We start from the raw sequence: 19,598 nt of genomic DNA, 5'->3' as shown, positions 1-19,598 counted from the left end.
GATTAGAATAAATATGAAATATTATTATGATACTGCATTTAAAATATGCTTCTATTTGTTGATAAATAAATTTATATTTATATTTTCAGAAAAAAGTGGGTGTGAAGCCCTGTAATTATAAAATTATTTGACTCTCAAATAATTTCTTTTTACTTATTTTATATATTTAAGTACAGAAGAGAAATTATAATTATCTCAAGATTCCCCTGACATCATGCTAAACTTTTGGTAACAGAATCATCAAACAAGAATAGGAAAACAAAAAGAAAGCCACAAAACCTTGGTCATTTTTCATTTAAAATAAGGAATTCTGAGGAAAACCAAGATCCTGATCATATAGATAATTTTGTTGTTTGCCTATAACAAGTGTCCATAAAATACTTCCTAGTTTTACTATATTAGAGTTGTAACAGTTTTACCATTGAATGAAAGCTCTAGTCAACAATTTTATGTACATCTGACATGAAGTATTTACCTGACGTAGAAATGTTGAAAGTTCACTTCAGGACTGCCTCATAGCTAAAATCTCACTCAGCTAGAAATGTTTAAGCAAATTCTAAGGTAGAGGGTTAATGTTTTCTACTATCTGTTGTATATCAATGTTAGAGCAATCAACATAGTCATAATAATAACAATAACCATATCTAAGATTATACATCTAAATCTTCATGTGTGGTGAGAACTTTTAGGAAGCTCTAGGTAACACTGTATTTGCACGGCAGGTCAGTTGTTTAAATCTTTTAATATGTACTTAGGATCTGCTGTTTTATCTTTTTAAAGGTCTTTAAGTTAGTTTTCTGTGTAATAAGAGATGAAGGTATACGGTATTACTGAGTTTCAACACAAAAGAGTTGAGTTCTAGAATTCTTGGAGTTGCACCGTTCAGGTTCTCACCCATAGATATTCAGCTTATGGTTTTCTGTGACAACCTGCAAATAAACTGAACAGTCTTCAAAAAATAATTCAAACATCATAATATTTTTGAGAGTATATCTGCATTATTTTGCATTTAGTTACACTAATATAAATAACGAAGAACTATTTTAAGAATCAACTAGAAAGCTTTAACTCAACTACTTAAGAACATCATATTATAGCTTCATATTAGAGACAATTATATTAAAAGATTTGTACAAATTATGTAAATAATGCTTTCTGTAGAATAGCTATAGTTTTCTGGTATTTGTCCAAGCTTGAATAGCAATAATAAGAGAAGTTCTTACATAGAAGTAGTAAGCAAAGTTGTCTGCTCCAAGTACCCTGAAGACTAAAAATGACAAATGCAATATTTAGGGGTTCTGTGAGAAGTTAGGACCCTGGAGTTGTAGATGCAGAGAAAAACAGAGCTTCCCTTGCCTTGGTTGGCAATGTACGTGTGTAAACTATACTGTTGGAGTGACTGGTTGGACACATCTCTGTACTAACAAAAGCATGTCCAGAACAGAATAGCGAAAGGAAGAAGAGTAGAAATAGCTTACTTTGCTTTGAGAATTATGGTGTATGAGCAAATATTTGTTTTAGTCCAATATGTCCAAGAAGCTGACCATATTTTTGTCACTTATGAAGGTAGTTCATGTACTAACCTGCAGTTTTGTAGGTCATGTTTACTACTTTTTATTTCCATATATTTTTCTATATAGGCCACGCTTCCTTCTTTCCCCACAAATTCATTGAAAAACAATATAAGCAAGCACCTTACAGGAGCTGATCTGCACAGCTCCTATAGGCTTGTGCGAAAAGAGAAAGCAGCTATGGAGCCTCGGTTTGAAGGCACATCTGGAGAGTCACAAAAAAGGGCAGAACTTTGCTTTGAAATGCAAAAGAAAACAAACCTGGAAGCTTGTATTACCTATCCAACCCCTTGCTGAAGCAGCTGACAAAGTAGGCTTATTGTGAACCACTCTCACTAATTTAGGAGCCAATTTTATAATTACTTAAGTTAATCAAGCTTAAACTGACACCTTTCATTTCAGAATAATCAAACAAACTAATGTAGTCATGCCTGTTACATTGTGAACTTCTATAGCATGTATGTGCAAAAAGTACATGGTCCTATATATTTCAATGCTTTCAGAAATAACAAACTCACTCAAGTAAGTAAAAGAGCTAGCTGACTGTCTTGTTCAAAATCACAAACTCAAAAGCTTAGGCTCTTCTCTGTCATTATGTGACACAAATCAGTAAAGCAGCCTGCCAGCCCTCTTTAAAAAGAAATTGTAAATAGTTCCAAATTATAGTAAGTAAAAGAATTTTATAAGCTTTCAAAATACTTCATGTCCAAGCTATTTAGATGACTTAACATACTTCTAGTTTGAAAATAGTCTGCTAGATATTTTTACAATAATTTTAAAATGTCCTAGATCAAGATTTTTTTTTGTTATTTTGGGAATCCATATCTTACATTTTCCAGTATTATTTATTTAGACTATGAAGAATTTGGGACGGGGCCTATTAATTATTCTATACTTGTAAAGTCTCTACAATAACAGCTCAGTTTTCAGCAAGTTACTTGGCATTATGCCTAAAATAATTTTATGATGAAAAAATGAAAATAGGCTTTTTGCTATGCCAAGTATAAATTACATATTCCTCTTGTAAATGAAATCGTGTGTTCTTTCCTAATACCTAATCATTACTGTGAATTATTACTCTTTTAATCTTAGGGAAGTTAACCACCAGCTCTTTTGATTGAAGGTTACAGAAATAATTTTTCTAAATGACTAATCACATCAGGAAGTGACAGTGATATAATCAATGATATCATAATGGAACATATTTTTATTTCCTCATGCAGAGATTCAACTAAGTGATTTTCACAGACAGTTATGAGCCATCCTTCACCCATATGTGTAACAAATTCTCAGCTGACATTTAATCTTAACGAAAAGCAGGGTATTTAGACCACTTAAGTAAGGACACAACCATTGCTGCATTTATGAGGAATTCTAAGTTGCTGCAAATTTCTGACTCCAGCTGATATGCATATGACGACTGAAAACTGTGTTTCTGAATGCCAATACGTATCAATGGGACATGACAATTCCTTCTAGCTCTAGGATGTGAAACATAATGTGCCATATGACAAAAAGGAAACTGTCTTAGGGATGATGTGACAAAATTTGGTTGCCTTATGTTCGCTGACCTAGCATTTGCTGTTTTAATTCTTCTCCATATATGACAAGGACAAGCATGCTGTATCGTTTGTCAGTTGAACATTCTATATTATTTATTATTAATATCATCAACAAAAAAATACAAAGTTTAAGGCTTTAATATGCATTAAAGTGAAGAAATCAAGTTATCAAGGCTAACGACGAAAGCTAACGATTTCACATATTTTTAGAAACAAGATATGGAAATTGTGTATGATAAACTGTAAATTATTTTAAAATGAGAAAGCATTTCAGATATACACTTTGAAAACAAAGTCTCAATACACTTTGAAAACAAAGTCTCAAAGTTGTCCTAAGCTAGAATTATAGTTTGCTACGGCACAGCTAAAGAAAATGTTTGTATTCTGTCACAATTTGACTTGCTATGATTAACATTTGAACCTATATCAAAGAAATATTTCTTCAGGTATTGAGAAAAATTCATTAGATCTGATTAGTTTCCTATCTGTGGGTACAAAAAATGTCATTAGAAAAAAAAGGATTTTCATGTATCTCACGAATGCTTATCCCGATATTTGAACACTTATTTAATTTAACAGCAGAATGATGGTAGAACAATCTTATTTTCAGTACGGTTTCTTCAATATTTTCATGTACATTTCCAGGCTTCCTATTTGTATTCCTTGATATTTTTGTCTACTTCTTTAATTTTTTAATTTTTTTTTAATTCAGATTTTTCTTTTCTTATAAAGACTATGGAAAACTACAATAAGTTTCCTTAGATTTTATCTAAAGAGGATTTTTTTTCCCCAAAGCAAATATGTATACATACTAGCAGTAAAAACATTTTTGATTAACCTAGTTTGAATTTACAATGCACATAAAAATATCATTATTTATTAAGTAATATTTACACTAAGCTTTGATTTCTGGTGCATAGCTCTAAATATCATAGGTTATAAGAACTTGATATTTGTTCCCATTGTGGCAAATTTCCCTCTGATTTTCTTGATACAAAGTTAAGGGATTAAATTAAGTATTCACATTTTCTAGTTTCTGTCACATTTTAGGCTGTAATGGCAAATTATTGAAAGAAGAGGGACTCATAGAGCAAGATAATGTTTAGATTGTCCTTGTCTAACCACTTCCTAAAAGTTTGCAGTAGAAGGTTTAGATACTGAAAAATTCTTCTAATCCTTTGGAATTTAGTGCAAGATTTTAACCAAGAAGCACTATTTTAATATTTGTTATTAATTTTTAACCATTTCTGTGCCATGGGCTGTAAAAAAGTGCATATTCTGAAACTGTAGCTGACGTTATTTATTTATACCTTAATACACTAAAGAGATGAAGGCAGCAGGAAAAAAAAAAAGGATTGGAATATGTGAGACCCCACCTGGAGTACTGTATTCAGTTCTGGGGTCCTCAGTACAAGAAGGACACAGACCTTTTAGAGCATGTCCAGAGGAAGGTCACAAAAATGACCAGAGGGCTGGAACACCTCTCCTATGCAAAAATGCTGAGAGTTGGGGCTGTTCAGCCTGGAGAAAGGAAGGCTCCCGGGAGACCTTATTGCAGCCTTTCAATATACAAAATATATAAGAAAGATGGAGAGAGACTTTTTATCAAGGCCTGTAGTAACAGGACAAGGGGCAATGGATTTAAACTGAAAGATGGTAGGTTTAGATTGGACATAGGGAAGAAAGGGTGAAGAGACACAGGACCAGGCTGCCCAGAGAAGCTGTGGATGCCCCATCCCTGGCAGTGTTTGAGGTCAGGTAGGATGAGGCTTTGAGCAACATGATCTAGTGATGGACTAGATGATCTTTAAAGACGCCTTCCAAAGCAAACCATTCTATGATTCCACGATTCTAGTGGAAGATGTCCCTGCCTATGGCTGGGTGGTTGGACTAGATGAATTTTAAAGGTCCCTTCTGACCCAAACCATTCTATGATTCTATGATTTACTAAGGCTGTAAAGAACCTTGGATTTTTATTGTGAAACTGGTATAGCTGTCAGATTTGCATATTGGTTTATTTTTCACTTCTTGTTTTGGCATAGCTGTAACCCAAGAAAGAATGTGTCACTTGTTTTCTGCCTGTTTTCTTCCATACATAGGCAGACCTATTACATAGGTCTGAATAAAGTCCAAAACCCCACTGATTTCTTTAAACTATATAATGGAAACATGAGGATGACAAGAAGGAACCTCCCCCCAATATTTATTGAGAATTAAAACTGATAACATGATTAACCTCTATCACAATCTGTGTTTACATGCTCTAAGATAAGAAATGGGATTTAGCCAAATCTCAAATTAGCGTGTGACGTAGATTTCTGGTTTTCACTTGATCACTGCTGTTAAAGTGAATCAAACTGAAGTTGTGAAACGGAACATTCCTAAGCATTAAGTTGTTCAGAAAACATATCTTGACTTCAGTGAGGGCTAATCTATTACAAGGATTAAATGGTGTTCCTGCAAAAACTGAGCATCCTTTCTTGAAATTATGTCGAGCCCACTTGGCTTTATCATAAAGATGGATGTATTATGCAGTTAAGATATACCTGAGGTGTCATCAAGTTAGTAGATATTTTACAAGTGTAAAAAAAAAACAACTTACCCATCATCTTGAAGAGATAATGATGCAAGGTTTCCCTGTGGAAATTAATACTCTTTCCAGAAGTCACATAGAAAATATTTTCGAAACAAACTAGTTCCTTTAACATTCTATTGAATGTGCAATTTCCTATTCATATTAAATGGCACTGAGAAAGCCTACTTCTCCCAAATTATTTTCTTGCTAACAGTTTTTACTTATTTTGGTTTTACTTATTTTATTTCTACTGAGATAGTACTACATTTTTATACATGATTTTCCAGATTTTAAAATGGCCTTCTGATAAAATCAAAATAAATTCAAAACAACTTCAGGACACACTCATCAATTCAAAAATATTACCTGAGCAATGAGGAAGAGATCCACTCCAGTGTCCATTTAACTGACATGTACGAGATGACTGCCCTAACAGCGATCGTCTACCTGTGCAGGTATAATGAACAGTAGACCCAAACGTGTATTTATCTCCAGACAGGACCGCGTTAGGAGGAACGCCAGGATGGCCACAGTCAATCACTACAATGCATAATTATTGGAGATAAAAAAAGGTTATTATCACTGATCAAACAGTTTATTGTCATCATTTTCAAAACTCCATACATAAACTTTGTGAAGAGGCTGACCTTTTCACAGTTTGGGGAAAGGAGACATATTCTGTAATTAGAAATGCAAAATATATTACAGACCAAAAACTGTGAAACAAATATTTGGAGACATCAAAAAGGTATTTTAGATATAGATATTGATGTCCAAAGACACTCATTCACTAAGTTGATCTTTATGGTATGAACACATACACACACAAACACACACTCATGCACGTACTCGTCAGAGAACAAATAAAGGATGACAGTATCTGCCAAAATCACTGCTGAGGTAGAGAATATGCAGACCTTCATCTCTCATTCACTGGTCCAAAATCCTTGGTCATGAAGTCTATTAGGTTTATAAACAAGATCATTTTGGCTAAATTTTGCTATGAACCTTAATGCTAATATACTTATTTCATATTCATGGTTTTGGTTACTTAAAACATTGTATTATATAAATAAAATATTTGATGACATATTTTTAACGTATTCCTAGGCATCATCCATTGATGTTAATTGCACAGAGGTTGGAGGGAATTTCTATAGGATCCTAATCTTAGAAATGGTCATGGATAAACTACGTATCATATCAGTTGTTTATTGAATAAATTTTGATCAATAATTGCTAGTTATTTCCATACTGTGATTAATCTTTAGTACTCTCAATCTTGACATTTTTGTGATTTCCACTTACAGATTGCACATAAGGGTATCCAACAGTTACCTTACACACACCTAATTTTGCTAACTGGCTCAAATGTCGTGAAGTACATAAACTCAGGAAAGAAAATTTAGCATGATATCTTTTGTCCTTTAGTTTTCTCTTATACAGAAAATTATTATAAGTGGCTCTTGCTATAAATAGTCAAAAGCAGTAATTTTTTAGGAATAAAAAACAGGCTAAATGATAGAAACCTGGTCTAAAATCAGGATAACACCGCTGAAATAATTTCAGCAGCCTCTTATCTACTGGAAAGTTGTATAAAGTAACAGTGAAGCTACTTTGGCTAGATCAACAGGAAGCTAGCTATTCCATAAGACTAAAGTAAAATGACAAAAGGTCTTAGGTATCATTATGGAGAACATTATCTACATGGACAATGTATGTAATGGAACCGAAGTTCTGTATTGAAAAGTAATAGCTAGTTTGTCTTTTAAGATTAAGTGCACATATCAAAAATGTACAAAAGAAGCCCCCTACATGTGGAGCTAATATAGAGAAAACTTCTAAGGATTCAGAGCAAGTAGTTATTTTAAAAGCAAGATAAATATGTCAAGTTGAGGAAATGCACAGTTAAAATTCATAAACCAAATTCATTCTGTTCACAGAATTAATCTAGCCTTGCATGTTTGACTTCTTTTTATCTTACATCTGCCCATGGCATGTGGCATATCTTGACCAAAGATACTTGCATTTATGCATCATGAAAACCACAAATTATAGCTGCAAATACTAGGGTACTAGAACAGACCCCTAAATCATACAAATGTAGGTTTTATCAATACTTTGTCATCTTCAGTACCATAATGTTTTCAGAAGGATTTTTTTTATCAAAATAAGCCAGATCAGAAGTCTGATCAGGGTTAAGGATGTATTCAGTTCCCTAGCACTTTGGATATATATAACAGTACAATGGTTGTAGAATACAACATATGACCAAAGTCATGTGTGATGATTCATCTTCCTCTAATGATTATTCTCAGTCTTAGAGCTTTAGATTTATACATATACTGACCTGTGTTCAGTGACACATGTTCTTTTAGGGGTACAGCTTGCAAGGTGCAGAACCTTCCTGACAACCCCACAAAGGATTTAAGAATGTGGTATGTGATTGATTGACTATGATTTCTACCTAGTGCCACTGGCCCCTGTCATCATTTTGTAGTCTTGTAGGACTTTGAGTGAAATGGTCAGAATGGTCATCTTTACAAACTGGGCACTTGCTGTTACCATGTTATTTGTTTAATCAATTGCTTATAAATAAAACCTACTATTAATTGTGTATGATTGTAGAGAAGGCAAACAGAACATTATTAATAAACAGGAATGTTGGTCATGCAGGCTTCAATGAAGTGAAACTATTTCTTTTTGTGAAAAACATTCACAATTTTTCAGAGTGTTTTTTAATATCTGTATTTTTCTTGATCGATTCTTTTGCCCTTTTCAGATATTGTCATAGAGGAAAAGTTAATTTCATACCTTACAGCATTCAGTTTTGGGCTCTCCTATACATACTTCGCTTTTATGTCTTAAAAGAGACTTTTAGACACTTATGTCTAAAAGTCCTGGATTCCTAATAACGGATTTAGAAAATTATACCACCCTCCAATACTACCACTAACTCAGTTAAATGTTCTACAAAATTTAATGTGATATTCATGTTCTCAGGTGGGTATTTCATGTGAAGAGTAGACCATATTTATTCTTTTTTTCTCCTAATGTTAATTCATCCTCCATTTTATTTTGATCAATTTCTTCCTTTCTGCCTCTCTGTTATAGAATCATAGAATAGTTTGGGATGGAAGGGACCTTTAAAGGTCATCTAGTCCAGGCCCCCCCCCCCCCCCCCCCCCCCGCAATGACCAGGGACATCTTCAACTAGATCAGGTTGCTCAGAGCCCCATCCAGCCTGACCTTGAATGTTTCCAGTGATGGGGCATCTAACACCTCTCTGGGCAACCCGTTCCAGTGTTTCACCACCCTCACTGTAAAAAAATTCTTCTTTATATCTAGTCTGAATCTACCCTCTTTTAGGTTAAAACCATTACCCCTTGCCCTATGGCAATAGGCCCTACTAAAAAGTCTGCCCCCATCCTTCTTATAAGCCCCCTTTAAGTACTGAAAGGCTGCCATAAGGTCTCCCTGCAGGCTTCTCTTCTCCAGGCTGAACAACCCCAATTCTCTCAGCCTTTCTTCACAGGAGAGGTGTTCCATCCCTCTGATCATTTTTGTGGCCCTCCTCTGGACCCACTCCAACAGGTCCATGTCTTTCCTATGCTGAGGGCTCCAGAGCTGGACACAGTACCCCAGGTGGGGTCTCACCAAAGCAGAGTAGAGGGGCAGAATCACCTCCCTCGACCTGCTGGCCACACTTCTTTTGATGCAGCCCAGGATACGGTTGGCTTTCTTCGCTGTCAGCACACATTTCCAGCTCATGTCCAGCTTTTCATCTATCAGTACCCCCAAGTCCTCCTCCTCAGGGCTGCTCTCAATCCCTTCATTCCCCAGCCTTTACTGATACCAGGGATTGCCCCGACCCAGGTGCAGGACCTTGCACTTGTCCTTCTGGAACCTCATGAGATTCACGTGGGCCCACTCCTCAAGCTTGTCCAGGTCCCTCTGGATGACATCCCATCCCTCAGGCATGTCAGCCGCACCACTTAACTTGATGTTGTCTGCAAACTTGCTGAGGGTGCACTCAATCCCACTGTCCATGTCATTGATAAAGATATTGAACAGAGTGATCCCAATACAGGCCCTTGAGGGACACTACTTGTCTCTGATCTCCATCTGGACGTTGAGCCATTGTCCACTACTCTCTGGATGTGACCATCCAACCAATTTTTCATCCACCAAAGAGTCGACCCATCAAACCCATATCTCTCCAATTTAGAGAGGATGTTGTGGGGGACCGTGTCAAAGGCCTCACAGAAGTCCAGATAGATGACATCTCTAGCTCTTCCCTTCTCCACTGGTGTAGTCACTCCACCATAGAAGGACACTATGTTGGTCAGGATTGCCCTTGGTGAAGCCATGCTGGCTGTCTCGAATCACCTCCCTGTCATCCACGGGCCTTGGCATAGTTTCTAGGAGGATTTGTTCCATGATCTTCCCAGGCACAGAGGTGAGGCTGACAGGTCAGTAGTTCCCAGGGTCCTCCTTTCTACACTTTTTAAAAATGGGTGCAATATTTCCCCTTTTCCAGTCCCCAGGGACTTCACCTGACTGCCATGACTTTTCAAATATCATGGAGAGTGGCTTAGCAACTACATCAGCCAATTCCCTCAGGACTCTGGGATGCATCTTTTCAGGTCCCATGGACTGATGTATATTCAGGTTCCTCAGGCGGTCATGAACCTGATCTTCACTTACAGTGGGAGGGACTTTGCTCCCCCAGTCCTTGTCTTGCAGTTGTTCAGTACCTCAGCCTTCTCCTCATCTGTTGTTACCAGTTTGCCAGTCATGTTCATCAGGGGTGTACACTTTCTTTGACCTTCCTTTTCTGGCTGAGATACCTGTAGAAGCCGTTCTTATTATTCTTTGTCTCCCTTGCCAAGTTCAGTTCTATCCATGCCTTGGCTTTCCTGACCCCATTCCTACATAGAGCAGCGTCCCTATACTCTTCCCAGGATGTCCCTGCTTCCACTACCTGTGCATTTCCTTCTTGCTCTTTAGTTTGACCAGCAGGTCTCAACTTATCCATGCTGGTCTCTTGCCTTCCTTTCTTTATTTCTTACACCTGGGTATCGAGAGCTCTTACACTCTACGGAAAGCATCCTTAAAGATCTGCTGGCTGATCTAGTCCTGTTCCATCACATACCTGCACAGTACCTTCTTATAGCTGTGTAAATTTTATTTTATGTTAAGCTTTGATTTAGATTTAAAGAACAAATAATGAGGGGAAAAGAAAAATAAAAGAGAATAATATTGTTAGTCTTCTTCAGAGTATGTAAAAAAGTCAGGTCAAATTATATTTTTTTCATTATTATGGACAATTATCAATCAATTTCTGTCAAACCAAAACCTCACTTTCCTTAAAAAAAAAAATAAATTCTGAACGACATGCAAATAATTCTTTTTCCAGTGTGACATTTCAATGGCTATTTCTTTTTCCCTGAAAAATCCCAATAAACAAAAGGCACATTAACATTGTCATATTGTGAGGAAATAAATGTCAGGATATGGTGCTGCAATAGAATTACTGAGAGGATGGCACAGACACCAGTAAAAAACTAGTCTACATTATTTGGATTTCAAGCTTGGAAGATGTGGATTGTATGTACTCACATCTCAGTAGCTTAAAAATAACAAATCAGAGCATGTCTATCAGAACTAAATTGAGAATACTTTGCAGTACAAAAAAAATCTGATATGGTCACTGGAATTGTTTGAGGTATATTGTCAAAACATATCTTGTATTTTGAGTACATTTAAAATTTAAAGGATTTTACAAGTAACATGTGCCTAAGCAGCATATGCCCCTGAAAGTCTTTAATTCAAAGGGAGAGTTAAAAGGGCATTATGGTCCAGGCCAACGCTGAATTCTGCTTGTTACAGGATTTATAGTAGCTAGAAGTATTCTAGCTACAACACATTTCAAAGGAATTGAGTCACTTTACAGGTGAACAACTTTTCCTTTGTTACCATGTCTCTTCTCCATTATTCTAGCGATATTTCAAAAAAGTGTGTGTTCTTTGAGACTAGTTAGAGAGAGATGAAATCCAGCTAGGTCAAAAAAATAATCCAACCTGGGTCAAAGAAAAACATCCAGCAAGCTTTCCAATCCTTTTCCATTGCTCTTACAGTGAAAAAAAAAAAAAAAAAAAAAGAGCAGCCTACTAAATGACTGCCCTGCATATGTCCAAAAGGGAAACAATTTGCAAAACACTCCGGAAGCTGAATGGCTCTTATAAAAAATATTCAATAGCTGCATCAGAATAAGTTTTGGTAAGCTTTATGATTACAAAATATCATAGATAGTGTCTAGGTTAGAATTCATTGACCCCTCTATATAAATGGCACAAATACAGCTGAGGATGCCCTTTCAAAAGTACATATAGCACTCTTACTCTCAAAGGTCAGCTTAAAAGAAGAGTAAAATCTGTATTATTAAATTACTTGTGACAATTCTGAAAGAATACTAAGAGATAAAAAAAGAAAAGGAGAAAGAAGAAGTCTTTGCACCTTTACCTTTAGAATTTCTTTCTCTTTGGAGATATGCTACTATTAAGTAACACTTATCTTTCTGCAATGGTAATGTTACCTTAACATTTAATGTGAAACTATTAAACTCTTTGTTATATGTTCAACTGTGACTTCCAATCAAGCTATTTATCCTGTCCAAGAAAGTGACAAGTTCCAGAACTAAAAGTTTTAACAGTAATAAGAAATAAATTTTCAGATTTTTTTTTTTTTTTTTAGAGAGAGAATAGCAGAACTGGAGAAACCTCAATTAAGGAAGACTAATAAAGGTGAAACTGAGAACTGATATCTACAATATTGCAAATATCAGGCCATTATTCCTGAATAAGGAATCCTTAGCCTGTTTTCCCTTTAACCTCTAGAAAATAAAGCTTTCAGCCTTTCTCAGAGAGAAATTTTGATCCTAAACCAAAACCATTTTCATAGACTTATAGAGAACTGGGTAAATGAGCTGTTCCAGACAACTGAAAACGTATGAAACATCTATGGCTATATCTACATCACAGTTAGAAAGTGGTTCATGACAAGCCAGAACAAAAACATCCTCCTTGTGTTGATCCACTTGCCATAGTGGATATTGTATATGACTATGATGTTCAGGTACATTTGGTAGTGTAGTAAGCTGAGGACATGATCCAGAGGACACTTTTGGTGCTCTACAGTGCCATTACTATTTGCTTACTGTCTTCATAGATAGTCTGATCTTGCCGTTGTCCCAAGAGAAGTCCAGAAAGTACTATAGTGAAATAAGTCAATAATTGGGTACTATAGTTTTTAAGTTTCAGTGTGATTATAGCTTTGTGGCCAGTGGAGGCCACATATTGCAAATTCAATGGATATGTTTTGACCTTCTATCCCTGCTCTCAGGGATGATTGTGCTGAAGCATTCAGAGATATTTGTTTCAGTTATTGCATTTCCCAAAGTTTCTATGTCATTTGCTACATGAAATAACAATGTAACTGTCTACTTCAGCTGCTACTGAGACCTTCCATCATTACTGCACACACACAAATGTATATAAATATGATTATTCTAATTGGTGTCACGAGACTGATGGAAATGTTGTGTAAAAATAATACCTAGTCTAGTCCACAGTCTTTGTAGAAGCATACACATTATCTACTTACTAATGCATTCAGGTAGAGTTTTGTCCCAGTGGCCATTTGGTTGACAAATTAAAACTGAAGAGCCAAATAAAAAATATCCAGGATTACAGTCATAAAATACCACTGTGCCATATGTGAAATTTCCGTGTTCAATTTTACTTTCTCTTATAGAATTTGCAGGAATTCCAGGATCAGAGCAATTGACCACTAAAAAGAAAAAGAACACAGATTTGAAAGTCATACAAACACAGTCTACTAAAATGGTCTTTAAATGATCTACTATGCTTTGTATGAGAAACTTCCAATGTGTTGCTACCCTGATTTTATATACCCTGATTTTATATATAATGATACTGAATTAGGAAGATGATCTGAAACAAGGAGATGATAAAACCAGGAGGTGCTAAACTCAGAGCAAGTAAAAGGAAATGTTTCTTCAGAGAGTGTGATGATGCTGTAAAAGTATTTGCCACTAAAAGTGACTGGACATACCAATATATTCAATGTACACTCTTGCCTTGACATAAACATTTCCACCCCACAGCTGGAAACAGGTTACGGGGCTAGATGTGCCTTTGGTCTAACCCACAGAGCCATGCAAATATACTTACGTTCCTATACTAACAATTTGATAATGGAACACCTTTGAGGCAGATGTTTTGAGCTAAAGGGCACATGGTCAGTTAGGTAAGACTGTGATGATTCTACTAGAACAGGGAATTATCCCACAAAATGGGTATGTGCTTTTAAAAATAGCAGTACACTTTAACGGTTAAGAATACGTAGAGAACCGGTACCAAATGTGGCTTTGTCTCGACATTGCCGCTGTAGCGCCATCCAGCGTCGCGCTTCGAAAAGACCATCTTCTCCACAGTTTTGAGAAAAACAACCTCGTGCGCCTGCGCAGGGACTAAAGGCGCGAAAAGAGCCGAGGCGGGGACAAAAAGGCGCGAAAAGAGCAGAGGCGGGGGCAGCACGGCCGTGGCGAACCGCACGTACACATTTGTGATCTGCGCATGCGTGGGAACCCCTATATAAGGAGCACACGTGGCCCTCGGCGGGCGGCAGCGGCGCACATGAGACCACTCGTTCCGTTCCTGCACCCTCAAGGCTTCCCCCCACCCCCGCATCAGTCCCCGACGAAGCCTGAGGCCACCAAAGGCCCAGTGGAAGATCATCGGACTCGAAGTGGTGGTGGTAAACTCCTCCTTCTCCTTCTCTTTCTAATTCTCTCTCCCCTATTCTTTTCCTCTCCTCCCTTGCCCTCCCTCCTCCCTCTGTTCTCTTCTCCCCTCCAATAAAAGTGAAAGGTTGTACGACATCTGACCGATTCCAGCGTCTTAATCTCGTCCTTGGGATCATATCAAAACCTCTCCAGACATTGGATCGGGACAGGATACTAATGGATTTTTTAAGTCCTCAACAACTTTAAGATTCATATGTTTGAAAATCACTGAAGAATGATTTTTTTTTTTTTTTTTCCTTTTTTGCAACTTACAGCTGTCTGGTGACAAGAGTATAATACTTATTTTGGGGGTCATGGGGATTTTTTAACAGTTTCCATGCAATAGAATCCTCTGGTCAAGTAAACACATTATCACCTACTCAAAATTACTCTAGAAAACTACAATTCATTACTATCCCTGTAGCCTTATAACGAATTGCATGTTTATATGCATACATGTGTATGTAGCTGTGTGCAAATACATATATATCTGCATATGTACACGAATGTGTGTACATAAAAGTATCAAAATACGCTAAAAAACTCTGTAATCTAAAACCAAAAAAAAGGTATTGTCAGATGCGATTTAAGATCATTTTTCCTACTTACATCACTCAATGTAGTTATTTTATGGCTCACCTGCTTCTCTCTAGTCACCATCCTAAATGTTGGAGTCTGCAGGTGTGCTCCTCCTGGCAGTTCTCAAATATCGATACCACCAGACTAGCATACATACTTTATTCAAGGGTAGAAATAACTTTCTAAAAACGTTTCTAAAAGTGCTTATGAAAACTCAAACAGAACTAATTTCATAATGTTATTTTATTTTCAGTGAAAGAATTTTAAATATAATATCCAGAAGTGTTGAGAACCAACCCAAATGGATTATGCTAACAAATTAGAATAAAAATTTAAAAAGTCAAGATGAGCAGTCAGATCAATGGAAATGTAAAAGGAAAAAAAGGTATGTTTTCTCATGCACCTATTAGAACTCTGTTGGCTAAAAATGCAGAGAACATTATTTCAGGATTTAAGCTCTTAATTATCTCTGCATAATTTTGCTTAAGGAACTTGTAGAAAACATCTTAAAAAATCAATACAAACTACAGACATAGAATCATGAAACATCTTCTTTAATAATTTAATGCCTGTTAGTAAGAGAGGCATCATTTTGTCTTGACAGTGTCCCTTTACCTTCAGTTTATTTTTTTAACCTTAATTTTCCAACTAAGTTTGAAATCTGTAAATGCTTGCATTCTTACCTTTGCATATTGGAGGTGGGTGGCTCCACTGCCTATTGGCCTGACACTGTGCTTTGGTTGGTCCTTGCATAACATACCCAGTATTGCATGAGAATGTCACAACATCATTGAAGTTGAAACCGTTTCCACTTGTTCTTCCATAAATAGGACTACCAGGGTGACCACAGCTAACAGCTAGCATAGCACAAAACAAAGAAACAAAAAACCAACAGAGCATGCTGTTATCACTTTTCATGATTTATGATACAATAGATAATCATTATAATAACTATATCATGGTATTTAAAAGTTTTGATATTGTAAGATACTGTGTACTTTCGATGAAAGATTCACATTTCTCTGAACTGAATATGAACTAAGACATATTTAATAAATGTTCAAGCACTTACTTAAATATTGAAATAAACGTAACAGAATTTGCCATGCAGTAATCAAGGCAAATGAAGAAAATTTTTCTGAAGGATCAAGAGAAAAGCAAATACTTGATTATCATTACATACAGTCTGAAATTGAAAGGAAATATTTCAGTGCGTTAGTTCCTCGGGTATTATTTCTTGCAAATATGTCTTACTATCGACTCACTCTGTTTTATCATTGAGGCCTAAGTACTTAGAGAAGTTATAAATTTATAACTAGGTATATGAAACATTATGGGCACTGCGAAACTTTTCTTGTATTTATACAAAAACTGACTACAGAAGGTAAAGTTCCTTTTCTATGCCCACAAAGAACAGATGGAAAACTAATACGGAAAATAAAACAAAAATTAATTTTCCCAAAATAATTAAAAATGTATAAATATTTTCTTCTATATTTTAACAAACTCTAGTTGTTGATAAATAAAATGTTCATCAGTAAACTTGAGTGCTATCACGTGGCACATACAGGACAACCAGGTGATTGGGCCCAGTCGGCATGGGTTTATGAAAGGCAGGTCCTGCTTGACTAACCTGATGTTCTTCTATGACAAGGTGAGCCGCTTAGTGGATGAGGGAAAAGCTGTGGATATTGTCTACCTAGACTTTAGTAGAGCCTTAGAGCTACTGTTTCCTGTAGCATTCTCCTGGAGAAACTGGCTCCTCATGGCTTGGACAGATGTATGCTTCCCTGGGTAAAAAACTGGCTGGATGGCCGGGCCCAAAGAGTTGTGGTGAATGGAGTTCAATCCAGTTGGCAGCCGGTCACAAGTGGTGTTCCCCAGGGCTCGGTACTGGGGCCAGTCCTGTTTAGTATCTTTATTAATGATCTGGACGAGGGGATGGAGTGCACCCTCAGTAAGTTTGCAGATGACACCAAGTTGGCCAGGAGTGTTGATCTGCCTGAAGGTAGGAAGGCTCTACAGAGGGATCTGGACAGGCTGGATTTATGGGCCGAGGCCAACTGCATGAGGCTCAACAAAGTTAAGTGCCGGGTCCTGCACTTGGGTCACAACAACCTCATGCTACACTATAGGCTTGGGGAAGAGTGGCTGGAGAGCTGCCTGACGGAAAAGTACATGGGCATATCAGTCGATAGCCAGCTGAATATGAGCCAGTAATGTGCCCAGGTGGCCAAGAAGGCCAATAGCATCCTGGCTTGCATCAGAAATAGTGTGGCCAGCAGAACCAGGGAAGTGATTGTCCCCCTGTCCTCAGCACCGGTGAGGCTGCACCTCGAGTACTGTGTTCAGTTTTGGGCCCCTCACTACGAGAAGGACATTGAGGTGCTGGAGCACATCCAAAGACAGAAGGGCAACGAAGTTGGTGAAGGGTCTAGAGCACAAGTCTTATGAGGAGCGGCTGAGGGAGCTGGGGTTGTTTAGTCTGGAAAAGAGGAGGCTGAAGGGACACCTTATCACTCTCTACAACTACCTGAAAGGAGGTTGGAGTGAGGTGGGGGTCGGTCTCTTCTCCCTAGTAACAAGGGATAGGACAAGAGGAAATGTCCTCGGTTGCACCAGGGGAAGTTTAGGTTGGATATTAGGAAAAATTTCTTCACTGAAAGGGTTGTCAAGCATTGGAACAGGGAAGTGGCTGAGTCCTCATCCCTGGAGAAATTTAAAAGATGTGTAGATATGGTGCTTAGGGACATGGTTTAGTGTTGGACTTGGCAATGTCAGGTTAACGGTTGGACTTGATGCTCTTAAAGGTCTTTTCCAACCTAAATGATTCTATGATTCTATGATTCTAATTTAAAATGAAAAAAAAAAAAAATCACAGAATAAATTATTTAGCTCTCAAATTTTTTATGACTTTTGAAACTTCATTATTTTTCTAAATTAATTTTTTTAGGTCTGGTAAATATATGTTCTTTTTCTCCATGTAGAATAGACTCATCATGACAACTCTAAAAGAAACCCCTTCATACAATCTAAATAAAATACAGTTTTTAGTAATATCAAAAAAGTGAAAATGGTCCTTAAGAACTAGTATAGAATACAGACAAGTCACAGTATATTCTATGAATGAAAGTTAAATTGAATTCAGTATGTTCTATTAATATCACTAAGTAAGTTATTTTAATTAAATATATTATCGTTGTTACTGGTATTAGAAATTTTTATACAAAGAATTGTATTTTTTTCCCCAAAATGTAATTGGCATTTTACACTAAACTGTTAACATTTGTAAAACTGTCAGGAAAAGATATGTATTCAGCCCACAGAGATGTTCTTTATTGTACATATAACACCAATAAAAATTATTCTTGTGAAAACAGAAGTATGAAATTTGCATAAAATTTTGAATAATACCCATGCATATACAGCCGCAATACACAACAGTAGTAATATATCTGTCCACTGTATAAGGAAGAAAACTAGTGAATCCAAAAGTGTAAATGATAGAATTGCTAAATTTAAACACAATATCAAAAATTCAATTAAAATATCTAAAGTTAAATAAATAAAGAAATGTGAGACTATTTTTTACACTTCATTTGAACCTTTGATCTGAAGTGGAGCTGTTCCTAAATATGCATCACAAAGTTAGAGGCAGCTGCTGTTTATAGGAGGCTTTTGCAAGCCTAAGCTTTTTCCTAAGTCTTGTGTCCTTTTCTGAAGAGCTGTATCATGCATCCTCCTGTGTTCAAAAAAGCAGCTTCCATTCAATTAGAGGAAGAAAATACGTCCATTTTCTCTGCTGTTAGCACATCCAATTTTTTTTTTTCTAACATTGATATTAACATTTTTATTTAGAAATTCTTGATTAATGGTGTCTAATTTTATTGCCTTAACAGTTACCTATGAAGTGTGTTGGTCTGAAATGTAATATAAAGAAATAATGATCTATTACTAGATCATAACGTGGAAACAAAATTAAGAAATACAATTATTATAGTAGTTATGTATATCTAGTTCTATGTAAAACAGTCAAGAGTGAGCAGTAAGCGTAATTAATTAACATTGTGTATTATGATTCATCATTCAGACAGTATCTACTACAACAAAGTAGCTATAAAAATAGAATATTTGAAGATGAACTAATACATTTTCAATACAGTGATATTACTGAACCTGAATTATTTAAACATAATTGTAATTTGCTTGACAATCCTTCGAGAACTCTAAAAATAGAGTATTTTCTGTTATTACTTAATGGTATTTCATTTGATATGTTCACACACTTACCACACAAAAAGAGCCTCACTAACAAAATACAAAATTCATGCCAAAAAAAGCCAAAACCTAAACCAGAAAACAAAGTAACAGTATCTTTCTGAAGAGAAGAAAACAAAAAGTATCGGTTTGTTGAAATAAACATTTTAATCATTAGTACTGAT

At 36.3% G+C, this 19,598-nt stretch overlaps 1 protein-coding gene across 1 annotated transcript in view; it reads right to left on the bottom strand.

The window, feature by feature from the left end:
- The window catches only part of CSMD3 (CUB and Sushi multiple domains 3), a gene marked incomplete at both ends in the record, with an annotated part of 751,074 nt that overhangs the window by 46,761 nt on the left and 684,715 nt on the right, over positions 1 to 19,598 (bottom strand). Inside the window, 3 exons of the mRNA XM_082307341.1 lie at positions 6,075 to 6,248; positions 13,374 to 13,559; positions 15,840 to 16,013. Of these exons, the coding sequence (XP_082163467.1) occupies positions 6,075 to 6,248; positions 13,374 to 13,559; positions 15,840 to 16,013 (534 nt within the window). The remainder of the gene's footprint in view (positions 1 to 6,074; positions 6,249 to 13,373; positions 13,560 to 15,839; positions 16,014 to 19,598) is intronic.

The sequence above is a fragment of the Platalea leucorodia genome (assembly GCF_965183815.1).
Source record: "Platalea leucorodia genome assembly, chromosome: 1".
In the NCBI taxonomy this organism is placed as follows: domain Eukaryota; kingdom Metazoa; phylum Chordata; class Aves; order Pelecaniformes; family Threskiornithidae; genus Platalea; species Platalea leucorodia.
Note: the sequence above shows the minus strand (reverse complement) of the source record. Positions and strands in the feature narration are given on the sequence as shown.